General features: G+C 49.6%; 1 protein-coding gene across 1 annotated transcript in view; it reads right to left on the reverse strand.

Annotated features, from left to right (window-relative positions):
* Positions 1-622: 622 nt before the first annotated feature.
* Positions 623-17,183, reverse strand: part of Pbx4 (PBX homeobox 4) — a 47,177-nt gene continuing 30,616 nt past the window's right edge. The window contains exons 3-8 of the mRNA XM_057753104.1: positions 11,538-11,776; positions 11,089-11,279; positions 9,477-9,612; positions 5,730-5,865; positions 5,333-5,439; positions 623-888 (exon numbers count right to left, since the gene is read on the reverse strand). Coding sequence (XP_057609087.1) covers positions 796-888; positions 5,333-5,439; positions 5,730-5,865; positions 9,477-9,612; positions 11,089-11,279; positions 11,538-11,776 — 902 coding nt within the window. The 3' untranslated portion in view covers positions 623-795. The remainder of the gene's footprint in view (positions 889-5,332; positions 5,440-5,729; positions 5,866-9,476; positions 9,613-11,088; positions 11,280-11,537; positions 11,777-17,183) is intronic.

Consider the following 17,183-nt stretch of genomic DNA (forward strand, 5'->3'; position numbering starts at 1 on the left):
GGTGTGGAGGGTGGCGGTGACCGTGGCCTTCAGGCCCTGCACCTAAGCTGGGGGTCTGTCTTGAAAGGCACCTTCCTCAATGACATATTACTCAGCCGTGAAAAAAGAGTGAGGCTTTGGGAAATGGAAGGATGGATCAGTGGTTAAGGACGCTGGCTGCAGTCATGTGGGCAGTGGCACACACGCCTTTAATCCCACTTTCCAGAGGCAGAGGAAGAAAAATCTTTGAGTTCGAGGCCAGCCTGGTCTACAGAGTGACTTCTAGGACAGCCAGGGCTACACAGAGAAACCCAGTCTGGAAGCCACCCCCCACACGATAAAAAACGAGTCTCTGATCCATTCTATTATGCAGCAAAACCTAAAATATACCCGTGACGGGAGCTAGAGGGAAGGGCATGCGGGGCTCCACCAACACCAAGGCCAAATCCAGATGAGTGACTGCGAGGGGCTGGGAAAGTGAGCTGGGAGAGACTGACAGTGGGGTCACCATGCCACTGCACCCAGGAAGTGTTAGAGTTGGTGATGGCATCAAGGTTGTCACCTGTCACCTAGACAAGCCCAGATTGAAAACACTGGAAGTCAAAATGCAGACAAGTCAAAAACTTTAATGGGGTGGCTTGAAGAAAGCCTGAGACGAATGATCCACAATAAACCAACAAATTGTTGGTTAAAATAATTGTGCCAAGGTGGGTAGGCGAGCAGCCAGGCCAAGGGTATCGCCACAGCCAGGGCTTCTGAGGTAATTGGCAGGATACAGGGCCAGTCACTCATGGCACTCAACCAGGGTCCCAAAACTTAATTAGACACACCTGAGTCGAAGCTGCCAGAATCTCCAGCAGGTGGTGAGGCTGGCTGTGGAGTGGTGGCCCTCTGCCAGCTGCCGTGAGCCTGGAAAGGAAGCATGAGAGTGAGAACACGTGACATCCTAGTCCTTGATCCCCAAGGACGCTTACAACACCAGAAAGAGCTGGGCACTGAGCCCCTACCCCTCCATGAAATGCCTCAAGGGATGTCAGAACCAAGAGTCTAGCCATAGTGGCCTATGACAGAGCCATGGCTCATGGGTGACCAGAGCCCTTCCTCACAGTGGAGCTCATCTATCTGAGGACAGCTGGATAGGTGTGCTGAGCTAGGGGACACCGTCCTCACACACAGTATCAAGCAGAGCAGGTGTGGCAGGCATGTGCTGAAAGCAGTAGGGAATGGACAGAGACCATGCTGCCAGAGTGACCTTTAAGAGGAGCCAGGTGAACAGGGGGAAGTGTTGACTTGGGCCTGGCATGATGGTGTATTACTTTAATCTCAGCCTTCAGGAGGAAGAGTCAGGAGGACCTCTGTGAACTTGAGAATATCCTGGTCTACATAGTGAGTTTCAGGAAGTCAGGGTTATGGAGAGACCCTGTCTCAAACAAACAAACAAACAAACAAACAATCTGCCTGGATCATATTTTAGCGAAAATTAAAGGAGGATCTGTGGGAGTCCCCTGTGTACTGTGAATAAAGAAACTGCCTTGGCCTGTTGAGAGGGCAGAACTTAGGGGAAAACTAAACTGAATTCTGGGAGGAAGGAGGTGGAGTCAAGGGGAAGCCATGTAGCCCCATTGGACACCAACGCCAAAACTTTACCTGGTAAACCACAGCCTCGTGACAACACACAGATTACTAGAAATGGGTTAAATTAAGATATAAGAGTTAGCCAATAAGAAGCTAGAGCTAATGGGCCAAGCAGTGATTTAATTAATAGTTTTCTGTGTGATTATTTTGGTTCTGGACAGCAGGAACCAACAAGCGGCTCTCTCCTCCAAATCGGCGCCAATGTGGCAAACTAAAATCCACTTAAAAACCTGAGCGAGCTTGAAAAGGAATTCTAGGTACAAAAATACAGTTTAACACTGCTTCCTGCTGTTTGCTGGTGGTGCCACGGCTCCTTTAAGAGCGGTTTTCCTGATTCAATGGAAGCAGAAAAAAGCCATTTTAAAATGACAGCTTTCTGGGTAGTGCTGCAAGCGTGAACTCTCACTCTCTTTGGAGGTCCAGCTACCGAACATTTGACTGGGGTCTGTGAACAGACTCCTACAACTTGCTTAATGGCAACATAGACTGGCTATGGGACTATGAGCATGGCCCTCAGAGGCAACAAACAGCTCCATAATGCTGGACTGGGCAGGGCAAGCAGGCAGTGCCATATTTCCCCTAGCAATGCAGCAGCTTAAGTTCATAAGAAGGGCTTAGCATTTTAAGAAGTGCTCCTGAACAGTAAAGAGTTACAGATACACAATAGGACAGATTCAGACATAAAAGACCTCTAAATGGGTCACAGTGTTGGATAAATGCACGTAGGTGATGAAGGAAGGTCATTGGTTAAAAATAAAGAAACTGCTTGGCCCTCATAGGTTAGAACATAGGTGGGTGGAGTAAACAGAACAGAATCCTGGGAGGAAGAGGAAGTGAGCTCAGATGCAGGGCAGCTCCTCTGAGAGACAGACGCCATGCTCTCCTCTCCAGAGCAGATGCGATGAAGCTCCGACCCAGGATGGACATAGGCTAGAATCTTCCTGGTAAGCGCACCTTGGGGTGCTACATACATTATTAGAAATGGGCTAGTCCAGGTGCGAGAGTTAGCCGAGAAGAGGCTAGATATAATGGGCCAAGCAGTGTTTAAAAGAACACAGTTTGTGTGTTGTTATTTTGGGACACGAGTTAGCCAGGCTACCAGGAGCTGGGGTGGCAGGAACACAGCCCGCAGCTCCCCATTACACATAGGCTTGGGAGAGAGAAAAAAAAAGAGTACAGAGAATTATAAAAAGTAAATGGTTTTTTTAAAAAATAAAACGAAGTCTTTAAAGAGACAGAGTACAGACAGTCATAGATTAAAGGAACAAAGATAATAAAAAATATTAACTTGTAGAAAAAGTAATAGAGTAAAAACAAGCCACATAAAGATGGAAAATTCACAGAGTCTGGATTATGTATATTATTGTGTTATCTTTGACTTTTTTGACTGCAGAGAGATATTTGATTCTGGAGACTCCTAAGCTAAGCTAATATATATATATATATATATATATATATATATATATATATATTTCAAAGGTATTTTGAATTCAAAATTTGAGTCTAAGGATATGTTGCTTTGGAAAAGAGGGTCGGTCTTCTTTTGTTTCCACAGAGGATGAGAACCTATGCATTGCTTCCAGACTAATATGGTTTGATGGACCAAGATTCCCTGAAAGGTCGGCATGAACACCCTAAAAAAAAATCATTTCGTTCAATAAACAGCAGGGAGCAGTTTGGAGAAAACTACACCCATATTCCCAAACACTGTTTATAAATGTTTATTTACATTTAAAGAAGGATATGCTATAGAGATTTGCATTGGTATGGATCTTGATTTATTGATACAAATTTAAGGTCAATTTTGTTATACTGTGTATATGTATTTCTGATTTTGATTAAGGTATTGTGTTTGTACAGCTTATTTAAAAAAGTAATGTATAAGTAAGAAATAAGGTCAATAGATAGTCCTCTGTAATAGTCAAGCTTGTAGTCATGTTAGTCAGATTTTGTAGATGTACAGAGATGTATTTCAGATAGATATTCTTCAAACCTTTCAAAGACTACAGAATATGGCATTTAAAATATTTAAGAATTTAGAACTTTTCTTGATAGTGAGACACATATGCTCCTGGCAGCACCAGTTACTTTAAAAGGAAGATGGACATCAAAGAGGCTCCTTATGGAGTTTGCTAGCCATTCAGGCAAGAACTCTCTCGCCTGGGCTGCTTGATGAACTGGACATGCAGGACCTGCAGAGAAATGACTGCTTGAATTTGCCTAAAGATGAGACAATCCTTTGGGGTTCCTGCTTCATGAATGAGTCTGCGAGACATTCTGCAGGACACAGAAGAAAGCAACTGGTGGACTTTGCCATTGCAAGGCAGAACAGATCTTCAAATTTCCTGCTTCATGGACAGTATGGATACTATTGACCTATAGGCTGAAGATGGATGCCCCAACAGTGCAGAATAGCCTTGGGTGACCGTCCAGGCAGCAAGATGTCTCTGTCAATTCTAGAGTTTTGGAAGCTGCTTACGATGTACTTCCTGTTTACTTAGGTAATATTATATCCTTCTGGAGTCTTTGATGGAGTTGAAGAATTTATAGTTATAGTTACAGTTTTCCTTAGTTATTATAAAAGATAAAGTAGATATGTAATTTTACTATGTTAAAGTTAAAACCTTTTTTATTTAAACAGAAAAGGGGAGGTGATGTGGGAGTCCCCTCTGCATGCTATGATTACCATTAATGAATAAAGAAACTGCCTTGGCCTGTTGATAGGGCAGAACTTAGATAGGTGGAGAAAACTAAACTGAATGCTGGAAGGAAGGAGGTGGAGTCAAGGAGAAGCCATGTAGCCCCATTGGACACCGACGCCAGAACTTTACCCAGTACACCACAGCCTCGTGACAATACACAGATTACTAGAAATGAGTTAAATTAATATAAGAGTTAGCCAATAAGAAGCCAGAGCTAATGGGCCAAGCAGTGATTGAAATAATATAGTTTCTGTGTGATTATTTCAGGTCTGAGCTACCTACCAAGCTGCCGGGAACCAACAAGTGGCCTCCCTCCAACAAGGCTCAGGTGGGATGCCTGCAGGCACCTAGGACTGAGCTCCACTCAGCGGTATGATTGACAACAGGTGTGCTAGTTCAGGGCAGGGCAGGTTATTGTCTCGCTCCAATTCCTCCCTCACCCCTGCTGGCCAGTTCTGTTGAGGAGCACCTTAGTTCCAGGTATGTAAGCAGGTCCAGATGCTTTGCAGCCTGCAGCTTGTGTTAGGCTGGGACTCATGGTGGTGGCAGGCAGGGCCAGAGTCAGCCAGGCCTGCCACTGTCCTGAGCTCCAGGGTTGGTTCTGAGGGGGCTTCTGGGAAGCCCACAGGACTCATGGGGCCATGGCCAGTACCACCACGCCAGGCTTCACTCTGCTTATGTGGTGCCCTCACAAGTCCTTGAGGGGAGGCTTCAGCCAGACCCTCAGGACAGACTGGGAGGTTACAGGGCCTACGAAGGACTCAGGTGACACTCTGAGACAAAGCTCTTGAGGCTCTTGACTGTCTAAACCCCAGTTACCAAACCACAGCCTGGCAGATGCTGCCCTTCCAGGGTGAAATCCCCCTCCTAGGTCTCCAGTCCCCAGCGACAGGTAGGTCTAAGTCCAGATGTTAAATGACCCCACTTTTACTTGGGGTCTTCTTTCTGAGAGAGGCATCAGGGTTCTACTTCCTCAAAGCCCCAGAGGGGTCCGTGGGTGGCTGCAGCTGACTCACCGGGGGCTGGAGGTAGACTCCCCCAGGTGGGGGCTGGAGGAAGGCCAGGGTCTGCAGGGTGAGAACCATGTCGCCTCCACTGCTCAGGGGAAAGGGGCCACAGGAACCTGTGAGAAGTAGGTGGAGTCAGGCCAGCGTGGTGGGGTGGGGGATGGTGGGGTGGGGGTGGGGTGGGAATCACAGCAGAAGATGGGCCAGCAGTCACAGGGATTTCTGGGTGGCAATTGCCCAGGCCCTCATCACAAAAGAGTCTAGATCTGACTCCCTGGAGCATCTAACTGCCTGCTCATCCCCCAGGCCTGTGTGGGTGGCAGTGGCCCTAGAGGTTGAGAGGACTCTCGTAAGAGCGCTTACAGAAAAGAGAGCTTACAGTCGAGGAGGGCCATGGCCTTGTCACCTGGGCTGGGCTGTCCCCCTGGGCCCCGGGCCCTGGTGGCCGTGGATGTTTTCTCAGTGTACATGGTGGCCTCTTCCTGAAACTTCCCTGTGTTCTTTTTGTACCGGATTCTTTTGTTGCCAAACCAGTTAGAGACCTAGGGATAGATAATGGATGCTGTCCTGGGGTGGGCCATGCTTGCTGGGTGTTGGTGGTGGCTGTGGTGGTGGCACACACCTTTAATACCAGCACTTGGGAGGCAGAGACAGGGGGATCTCTGTGAGTTCAAGGCCAGCATGGTCTACAGAACAAGTTCTAGAATAGCCAGGGCTACACAGAGAAACCTTGTCTCAAAAAGCCAAAACCATACCAAAACAACAACAACAAACAAACAAACAAACAAAAAAGAAGTTGGGGGCTGGCGAGAAGGCTTACTAGGTAAAGGTGCTTGCTGCCTTAGTTCAATTCCTAGGAGAGAAACAACTGCAAAAGTTGTCATCCTGCAGTGATAGGCACAAGAATTACCGCATGGGGTACACACACACAGTTAAAGAAATAAATACATAAATATAAAAATAATAACTATCACTACAATAAAAGACACTCAGCTTGATGGCTCACACCTGTAATCTTAGAGTGGGAGGGCTGAAGCAGGAGGATTACTGTGAATTCGAGGCCATCCTGGGCAACATAATGAGTTCCAGGTCAGGCTGAGCTAGAGTGAGATCTGGTCCAAAACCAAAATCTAACCTAACTTAACAAAACAGGAAAGAGGCCCCAAATAACCACAGTTTCCAGAACAGCATAGCTCCCTGTTCTGAAAGGGGGTGATCATCTTACTCACAGGCTTGGACGGTGCTGAGGCTACATCTCATGCTTGCTGCTTTTTCTTTGTAAGATTATTTCATATTTTATGCACATGCGTGCTTTGCCTCAGTGTGTGTGTATGTATATGTATACCATGTGCATGTCTGGTGCCCTAGAGGAGGGAAGAGGGCACTGGTTATCCTGGGACTGGATTCAGATGGTGTGAACTGCCATGGTGCTGAGATCTTCCTAGCGATCTTGAAACTGACCAGCTCTCCAACTCACTTCAAAACTACTTTCTCCTCCTCCTCCCCATCATCTCCTTCTTCCTTCTTTCCTTCATTCCTCTTCTTTTTCTAGACAGGGTCTCTCTGTGTAGCCTTGGCTGTCCTGGAACTCACTCTGTAGACCAGGCTGGCCTCGAAATCACAGAGATCCGCCTGCTTCTGCCTCCTGAGTGCTGGGACCAAAGGGCTGTACCAATAGTCCCAGCCCCAAATTTCCTTTTGGAGACAAGGCTCTGTGTCACTCAGCTCCACTGGGTCCCTGGTTGCAGTGACCTTCCTGCACAGCTGGGACACAGGCTATTTCCTGTGCACAGCTTAGACAAGAGTGGAGTCTCAGTCTGGATGAATCAGGGGTTTCAGACACTGCTAAGTGGGAACGAAAGGCTCAATGACTGGTAGGAAACAGCTTCCCACAGGGAGACCCCACCTCACTGGAGGAGCAGCTATGGAATCAGTTCTAGGGGTTCCACTTGAAGACTCACCCCTACCCTCAGCTCAGCTCCTTTGTCCATCTCCCCTTGGGGTTTCCTCAGCTTGAGGTGATCCTGTCTTGAAGACATCCCTGACATCAATAGAAAATGCCTCCTGCCCTAAAAGTCTCTCCTCCCTCCTGACTTGTTCTGAGGCACACCACACCTCATAACCAACTCACCTGCACCCCAAATTCAGAACCTCACTTCAACTAATGGCAGGCCACTTTAGTGGGTCCTAATATCTCATGACAAGGTGGGGTGGAGCTTCTAGCATACAACTGTTGTTCTGGGCACTCCTTAGGGCCCATGTCATCCAAAAGGAGAGCCCCTGAAACATGGTAAGACCTTTAAAACCTGTTGACTCTGCTCCCTGGAGGACACAGGGAGCACAGGGGCATAGGGGTGAGGGAGTAGGGTTGGGGTGAATCTGCCTGCTTCTCACACTGTGTGGTTTGAATATGAATGGCCCACATACACTTCTGTGTTTGAGTGCTTGGCCCAGAGGGAGAGACATTGTTAGGTCACTTGGAGCAAGTGTGTCATTGTGGGTGGTTCTGAGGTCTCAGATGCTCAAGCTGGGCCTAGTGTGACATTCATGTCTGCTACCTCCTTCTCCAGCACCATGTCTGCCTGCATGCTGTCACACTTCCCACCGTGATAACTGAAATGGACACACCCTCTAAACTGTAAGCAACCCCAGGGAAAAGTTCTCCCTTAGAGAAGTTGCGGCAGCCCTGGTGCCTCTTCACGTCTATCACAATGTCCCTGCTGCCCAAGCAGTAAGCCAGGCTTACACGTCAAGCAGAGGTGCAGGTCCTTCCCTTGGCTCTGGTCTTGCTCTGAGGACACTTCAGCAGCCCCATTAAAAACAGTTGTGCCTGGGTCCCCTGCATGACCCTGGGCCACTGGCACAGAAACTCGAGCAGCCTGGGCTAAGGGCTGAGGATGATACCTAAGGGTCCACAACCTTTCCAATGGCGACACAAGGAGGACCAGGGCATGTCCGAGGGCTGTGGTGACGAATGTGCCAGTGGCCTTCGTTCCTGGCGTGACAGAGACAGGGTAGCTGTGCCTGTGTGGCCTGTGGCCTTGCCAGACCTGCCTCTGCAGTCATACTGCCTACATTGCCTGCCTGCTGCCTGAGCTCACCCGCAAGGCTTCAGGAATGTTCTCTCGGCATGCTGGCCTTTCTTTGCTCATGCTCTCCTTTGCCTCCAACTCCAAGAAAGACAATGGTGGTCAAGTGCCAAGCCAGAGTCAGGAATCTCACTCCACCACACAACCCAAGGGAACTCACGCCACACATCGCTCCTGCAGCCAGCAAGCACATGGCTCTATAGAGCCTCGAACTTATACCAGTACCGGAGACTCCACACCTTGCCATGGTGCTCTCATATCTTCCTCCCAGGAGAGGGAGCAGAGTCCCCAGCAATGTCCTAATTCTCAGTGCAAGCCATGCCAGGCTGACACACATGGCCAGTGCCACACATTATGTACTTCTCTGAGTCCTCCCACACATTAGGTAACTTCCCCAGGAGTCCTCCCACACATTAGGTAACTTCCCTAGGAGTCCTCCCACACATTAGGTAACTTCCCCCAGGAGTCCTCCCACACATTAGGTAACTTCCCCAGGAGTCCTCCCACACATTAGGTAACTTCCCCAGGAGTCCTCCCACACATTAAGTAACTTCCCCCAGGAGTGCTCCCACACATTAGGTAACTTCCCCAGGAGTCCTCCCACACATTAGGTAACTTCCCCCAGGAGTCCTCCCACACATTAGGTAACTTCCCCCAGGAGTCCTCCCACACATTAGGTAACTTCCCCAGGAGTCCTCCCACACATTAGGTAACTTCCCCAGGAGTCCTCCCACACATTAGGTAACTTCCCCAGGAGTCCTCCCACACATTAGGTAACTTCCCCAGGAGTCCTCCCACACATTAAGTAACTTCCCCCAGGAGTCCTCCCACACATTAGGTAACTTCCCCCAGGAGTCCTCCCACACATTAGGTAACTTCCCCAGGAGTCCTCCCACACATTAGGTAACTTCCCCCAGGAGTCCTCCCACACATTAGGTAACTTCCCCCAGGAGTCCTCCCCCCATATTAAATAATGTCCCCAGGAGTTCTCCCTCGACATTAGATAATGTCATCTAAAGTCTTCCTCATAAGACTTATCTTCTTCCAGGAGCAGGAAGGCTCACCTGGGACACCGTGATACCGCCCTTCCTGGCCAGTTCTTCTTTGGTCTCTTCGCTGGGGTAAGGGTTGCTCAAATGGGAGTAGAAATATTCATTCAGCACTTCGGTGGCCTGCTTGCTGAAGTTCCGCCGCTTCCGCCTGCAGACAGACAGCCTCCGTCCGCGGTGTTCGCCATGGCCCTCACATCCATATCTCCTGGCAGTCTATGTGCGTGTGCACGTGTGCATGCAAGTGAAGGCCAAAAGGTTGATGTCCTGTGCCCTCCTCTGTCACTCTCTACTAGTCTCTCACTGAACCTGGAACTCACTGATCTGGCTGGACTGGCGGATCAGCAAGCCCCGGGAATTCACCCATCTCCACATTTTCAGTGCCTGTGTATGTGTGCCTGTCTGTGTGTCTGTCTGTGTGTCTGTGTCTGTGTGTGTGTCTGTGCAGATAAGCAGAGGTCAGGAGACAACTTTTTGGCAATTGGTTTTCCCTGTCCATCATGGCTTCTGGTGTGGAGAACCAGATCAATCCAAGACTTTCTCAGAGACCCCGATGGAAGAACAAAGGGAACAATAGTTCCGCGTCCTTGTCCAGGAGTGGAGTTGGAAACGCTAGTCTGATGCTGGAGCCAGTGCCTCAGAGGAGCCAAGGTGGCAGCTTCTGGGGACACAATATTTCCTCTTGGGCTTTGGTTAATTAAGCATCTGTCTGAGGTGTCCCATGTTCCCTTTGCCAAAACTGTCTGATTTAGCTCTCTGCTAAACCTGGCATTTCCCCCCTGTAAACAGCATACAGGATGCTGGCTTCTTCTTCAGAAACTAGTTCAGCCTGAGCATCACCTATGCAAGGCCTCCCGGTCACTGCTCACTGGTCCTCTGCCACTCTCACACTGACACACTCAGGGCCCTTAGACAGGTTCTGGTCATCCTGGGAATCAAATTCAGGTCTTGAGACTCTTGCAACAAGTTCTTTTACCCATGGAGTCATCTTGCTGGCCCACACCTGCTTTTTATGTGGGTGTTAGGTACACAAAACTAGGTCTTTCTGTTTGCATGACCAGCACTTTACTGGCTGAGCCAACTCTCGTTCCTGATCTTCTGCAGTTTTGAGAACAGCAATGCGGGGCTCGAGAGACGCCTCAGTGGGTAACGAACAAGTATGGGCACCTGAGTCTGAGCCATATTTGTCAGCGGCTGCAGTGCTCCTGTGGCAAGATGGGCAGTACGCAGAACTCTCCTAGCCTGTCCAGCCTGGCATACACAGTGGAAAGCATCAGACACCGTGAGAGGTGAAGACCAATACCTGAGGTTGTCTTCTGATGCCCACGTTGGGCCATGTCACACACTCACCTGCCATTCACACACAGGTTAAAACAAACCAGCAGTTAGTACTTTGGGTCTTCTCCCAGGGAAGGTGTGTGAGGCCTAGCTAGAGAACCTCTGCATGGATTTAAATCCAAAACAGGGCTGGGGTGGGGCTCAGTGGTAGGGAGAACATCGTTTAGTGCAAAGTTCCCAGTTCAATCTTAAACAAAACAGTACAAGACAGACACCAGAGGAAGGACTGATCCTGCTTAGAAGTCCTAAGAACCAACCCTTGGGGAACCCGGCGGCATGTAGCCCTGACCTGGCATCCAGGAGCCGTGAGCGCAGGGTCATGACAGCCTCACAGGTGCTCTGCTTGAGCTGCCTCTGGATGGCACTGAACTTGCTGTGGATGACGCCCACCATGTGCTCCATCTCCTTGGAGGACACAGGCCTCACCCTGCTCTGTTCCCGAAGAAGGTTGGTGACATGTGTGGTGAACTCACGACAGGCCTGGGATGGGAGAAGATGGGCCAGCCTGTGAGTAAGCAGCTGGGTGCAGTAAGCTCCACAGCTGAGCACATCTGCCACCCCCACAGCCCACACACAGGTCAGTTTCTGAAGAGTGAGGGAAAGGGCTTTCAGCCATCTCTGCAGTGACAGACTACAGTGGGCTGTCCCTGCTCTGCCACAGAGGAGGGGGTTAGCGTCCACATCCGACTGTGGCCACTGCACATTCATATGAGAAACTCTTGCGTGCAGAAAGATCACCTGTTCATACTTCTCTAGCTCAGAGTGGTAAATCTGTCGGATCTGGGACAGCTTGGCCCTGTAGTCTGAGTGCTCAATGCTATTGTCATTTGGACAGCCACCTGGTGTTGCTGTGGTGCTTGCTGCTGCTCCTCGTCCTCTCTTGTCTGGCCTGGACACACCCTCAGCCAGCAGCATATTATCCAGCCTCAGGAGCTGAGTGTCGGGAGGATCCTCTTTCTCATGCCGGATGCTCGTGGCTAGATGAAGAAGACAGGCAGATGTGTTCTCTGCAGAGAAAAGTAGCCAGGACCAAGTGGCACTGGAACCATGGCTGGGCATCACTTAAAAACATTTGAATTATGTATACATGTGCGCCTGTGTGTGTGCAGATCTCCTAGGAGTCCAGGCTGGGGCGTCCGATCCCCATACCCAGCGTCACAGGCAGCAGTAAGCTGCCCAGTCAGTGCAGGTGCTGTGAACTCAACTCAGTCTCTGCAAGAGCAGGAAACACTCTAAACCTCCAAACCATCTCTAGCCCCTTTATTACCACACTGGATCAGAGACACCTAGGAACCTACTGGAACACTGACCCAAATGTCGTCTTCAGGAGCACAGTGCTGGTCATGCAGAGGACGCCAGGACAGTGCAGCACATGTGGCCGGAACCTGACAGCCACGTGAGAACATAGCCAGGGCTGGGTAGGAACGCTGAAGTGCTGGGAGGGGCATTCTGGTGCTGGTGTCAAGATAAAGGCAGGTGCAGGGCTGGTGAGAGGGCTCAGTGGGTAAAGGAGCTTGTTGCCAAGCATGTTGACTTGAAATCAATCTACATGGTAGAAGGAGAATCAAATCCTGCAACTCTGAGCTACATGTGCCTCTCCCTGCCCTCCTCCAAAGTAAATAGTGTGAAAAAGTATTAAAGATAAATGGCCTACCACTGGGATTGGGTGAAGGTGTAATCCCACACCAGTTTGGAATTATGACCAGTAGAGAAGCTATTTATTTAAAGGGGAAAAATTTACAGATCACCGTCCCAGACAACAGCCCTCTGCTCAATCAGGAAGGGAGCCTAGTCACCAGAAGAGGAGCCGGAAGCCAGAGTGCAAGCAGAGGGAAGTGGCCGCTTTTTTAAAGGGAGAGAGACCACGCCCCATTGGGCTGGTATCTCAGCAGCTATTGGCTGAAGGAGCGGAAGGAGCTCCCGCAACAATTGGACACAGTACTGCACTGATGACTCTGCTATGTGTTCACGTGTCTATGTCCTCGTACGTGTGCACACTTGGGCGTGGTCTCTTATAGTGTAAAAGCAGAGGCAAACGGACACCTGCTCTCTTGCTTCAGGCTCCTGCTTCTGGCTGCTAGACTCTGTTCCTGTTTGCGCAGAGGGCTGTTGTCTAGGATAGCAATCTGTAAGTTTTCCCCTTAAATAAATAACCCTTTTATTATTCATAATTCTGAACTGGTGTGGGATTGTTTTGTGAGTTACGTCATCTCTAATGTGTCTGTACATGCATATGTCCCTGTGTGTATATGCACGCTTGCACCTGTGTCAGTGTGCATGAGTGTATGTGACCATGTGTCCATGTACGTGTGGAGGGCAGCACACCTATAAAGCAGAAAAGGAAAGGCTTGATCAGGTGCTAGTGACCTGGCTTGTGTCTGTATTTCCTACACCACACACCTCTGGTACAGACATACATCCAGGCAAATACTAATACACATAAAATGAAAAATAAGTCAGGTGATGGTGGGCACACCTTTAAACCCAGCACTTGGGGGCAGAGGCAGGCAGATCTATGAGTTTGAGCCCAGCCTGGTCTACAGAGGGAGTCCCGAGACAGCCAAGGCTACACAGAGAAACCCTGTCTCAAAAATCAAACAAACAAAGTAAATAGGACTAGCGGGAAGACGCAGCTCACAGAGGTTCAGTTCTCAGCATCCACACTGCAGCTCCAATTCCAGGGGATCCAATGCCCTCTTTTGGTTCCTTTGGGTACCAGGCATGTACAAGGTGCACAGACATACATGTACGCAAACGCCTATCTCTCAACTTAGAGAACTGTGTCCTGTGTCTCTCATTATGACATATCTTGCCTCTGAATGGAAGGACAGCTTCCTGGCCAGTGGGCTGTGGGCATTAGGTCAGGATAATGGAGAAAATCCTTTTCTTGGAGGAGCAGAACTGAGAATCCCTTGCTCTCCTGCTGGCCTCACTCAAGTCCTGGGGGGGCAGTGGTGCCCCCAGCTTGCACCTCTCCCTCACTGTGGCATCATGGCTACCCTGCAGTTGTCAGCTCACAGGAGGCTTCAACACTTTCTTTGCTTGAGTATGAATCTGTCATTCCGCCTGCCACACTATAACTGAAAGTATGCCCAGTTCAGCTACCCGAGCCTGTGGCTCGACGGCATGCCCAGCAAGAATGTGTGGCTCAGGCTGAGCCTGCTACCCTCCAGGGGCTACCTGCACGTGAGCCACCAAAAGTCCGGGGTATATAGGGTGAAGACAAGGGTTACAGTGTTCAGGCACACTGATCTGTCCCCATGGGAACTGTCTGACGCACAGGGGTGCCCTGCTGACATGCCCATGCCTGCACCACCTGGTTCCTCCTTCAGCTAAGTGGGCGAAAGGAGCATCAGAAGTGACAGCTTGTCAAGACTACAGCCATGAAAAAGTATCTTCATGTTTCTGGGTCTCATTTAGCTCAGGCTCACTATGTAGACCAGGCTGATCTTGAACTCCCAAGTCTGCCTGCCTCTCCCATTTTGGGATTACTCCACACTTGGTTATTTTTGAGACAGGGCCTTGGTTTGTAACCCAGGTCAGTCTTGAACTAACTCTCTCTTTCTTTCTTTGAGACAGGGTCTCTCTATTATGTAGCTTTGGTTGTCCTGAAGCTCAGTATGTAGACCAGGCTGGCCTCACACTCACAGAGGTCCACCTGCCTCTGTCTCCCGAGTGCTGGAATTAAAGGCGCACCTGACCAGTCTTGAACTATTTATTCTCCTGCTTCCACCTCCCAGGGCAGGGATCAGGTGTGAATATCTATATGACACAAGTGTCTCAGAGTCTAGGCTGGTCTCCTTGAATGTGCTGTGTAGACAACATTGAACTCTTCTTGTTGTTGTTGGTTTTTGGTTTTTTTTTTTTTTTTTTTTTTTTGGTTTTTCGAGACAGGGTTTCTCTGTGGTTTTGGAGCCTGTCCTGGAACTAGCTCTTGTAGACCAGGCTGGTCTCGAACTCACAGAGATCCGCCTGCCTCTGCCTCCCAAGTGCTGGGATTAAAGGCGTGCGCCACCACCGCCCGGCTTTGTTTTTGTTTTTTTGAGACAAGGTTTTCCTGTGTAGCCAGGGCTGTTCTGGAACCCACTCTGTAGACCAGGCTGGCCTTGAACTCTAGAGATTTGCCTGCATCTGTCTCTCAAATGCTGGGCCAGTCTTGAACTCTTGATTCCCCGAGGGCTGGATGACTGTGTGCCAGCATACATGGCTCCTGAGTGCCAAGCAAGCATGAGACTCTGCTGGCCAGGGTTGTATAAGGAGATCCAGCTCAAAACAATATCAAAACTACAAGGTGATGGTGCACATCTTTAATCCCAGCCCTCGAAGGCAGAGGCCAACCTGGTCTACAGAGTGAGTTCCAGGACATCCGGGGCTACAGAGAGAAACCTTGTAATTAATTATACAAATAAGCACCAAGCCCCAGAGGCTATATATCTGAGAACATGGTGACGGGGACAATTTGTTGTGGGCAGTGGGCAGTCCACAAAGGGAGCAGAGGGGCATGGGTGGGACAGCATGTCTCAGAATTCAGTGCTGATGGCTGGCTGGGATTAGGTACAAGGTGAAATGGGTCAACAAGACCCACTTTGAGAACACTAAAGAGCACGTGGTTGTCAACTGTACCAGAGGACAGCCATGTGGCCATGTGTAGGGTAGGATGGTAAGTCCTCTCAGCTCACAAGCCTTGGAGCTCAGGTGCATGTCGGACCACCACACAGAACACTGAAGCAGCAGCGCCACTGGCAGTGTAGGGCGATCTGCTTGAAGCCGAGGTGCTGTCACCAAGAAGATGTAGGTCAGGGGCCTAAGAAAGCCTACGTTCCATGCTCCCATTTGCTGGGACCCAGTATCTGCTCCTCAGAATTAGATAAGAAACAGACTGGAGGACCTGAGCAGATGGCATGCCTCGAAAACATGAGGACATGAATTTGATTCCCAACAACCACATAAAAAACCCAAGTACTGTCCCTGCAATTCAAGCGCAGGAGAGACAGGAAGGGCCTGCTGGCCAGCCAGTCTAGTCCAGTTAGGGAGCTCCAGTTCCAATGAGAGACTGCCTCAAACTATAAAACGGAGAGTAATAGAAAAAGACATTGTGTGGGGGGGAGGAGAAGAGGAGTGGGGATAGGGGGAGGGGAGTGGGGGGAGGGGCAATATGTGGGAGGAGGGGGAGGGAAATGGGAAACGGGGAGCAGGTGGAAATTTTAATTAAAAAAGAATTAAAAAAAAAAGACATTGTGACACTAACCTTTGGCTTCTACATATAACATGTGTACATACGCACATACACGCCACACGCACACACACCAGACAGGAAGGAAAGCTGTGTAACACTTACATTGAGAGCGGAGGCTCAGCAGGGTGGTGGAACGCCCACAGATACTCCTGAGACCTGTGTTCTGAGAGGCCCCAGAAGCAGTAATGCATCAACAGCAATGACATGGCCATCCCCATGACCATCCCCATGACCACCCCCATGACCACCCCCATGACCACCCCCATGACCATCCCCATGACCACCCCCATGACCACCCCCATGACCACCCCCATGACCATCCCCATGACCATCCCCATGACCACCCCCATGACCATCCCCAAAGGTTCTCTGCACACAGGTGCAGCTGGGCTGAGAGAGGATGTGAGGTAGAGAACCTTCTGGCAGTAAAGAAGAATGCCTTCAGAGGTGGAGAGATAGTAGGTCATGGGCCAGCTCTAAGGGCTCCCACTTCCCACATCGACATGAGTGACACCTGTAGCCAACCCTGACACAACAGGACTGAGACACACTGAGATGTCCCCGCCTTGCTTTGGGGACAGCTCTTTTAGAGAGGGCTGTGCCAGGGCCCAGCCTGACAACTGCAGCTCTCACCCCTCAGTGAAGAGAGAACATTATAAAAAGCTGGTCAAATGAAGAGAACACTGATCAAAAGGTGTCCAGCCCAGCTGACACAGAACCCCACACTGAAGAACAAGGGTAGATTGTAAGAGCCAGGAGACCAGGAAGCCTTCCTGTAGAATGTGTGTCCTACAAAGAACACGGAAGCCACACCTATGAGACCATGATAATATGGCTGCTTAAACAGGACTTTACCAATAGATGTGTTAACGTGTGGGGAAATCCCACAGGATCCCAACCCTAGATCTCTCTCTCTCTCTCTCTCTCTCTCTCTCTCTCTCTCTCTCTCTCTCTCTCTCTCTCTCTCACAATAATTTAAAAGACATCATGAATTTGAGAGGGGGAGGGGGGTGCATAGGAAGGGTGGAGGAGAGGGAAGAGAAAATGATGAAATTGCATTCTAATTTTATTTTATTTATTTATTTTGGTTTTTCGAGACAGGGTTTCTCTGTGGTTTTGGAGCCTGTCCTGGAACTAGCTCTTGTAGA

This window comes from Chionomys nivalis, chromosome 20 (genome assembly GCF_950005125.1).
Source record: "Chionomys nivalis chromosome 20, mChiNiv1.1, whole genome shotgun sequence".
Taxonomy (NCBI): Eukaryota; Metazoa; Chordata; class Mammalia; order Rodentia; family Cricetidae; genus Chionomys; species Chionomys nivalis.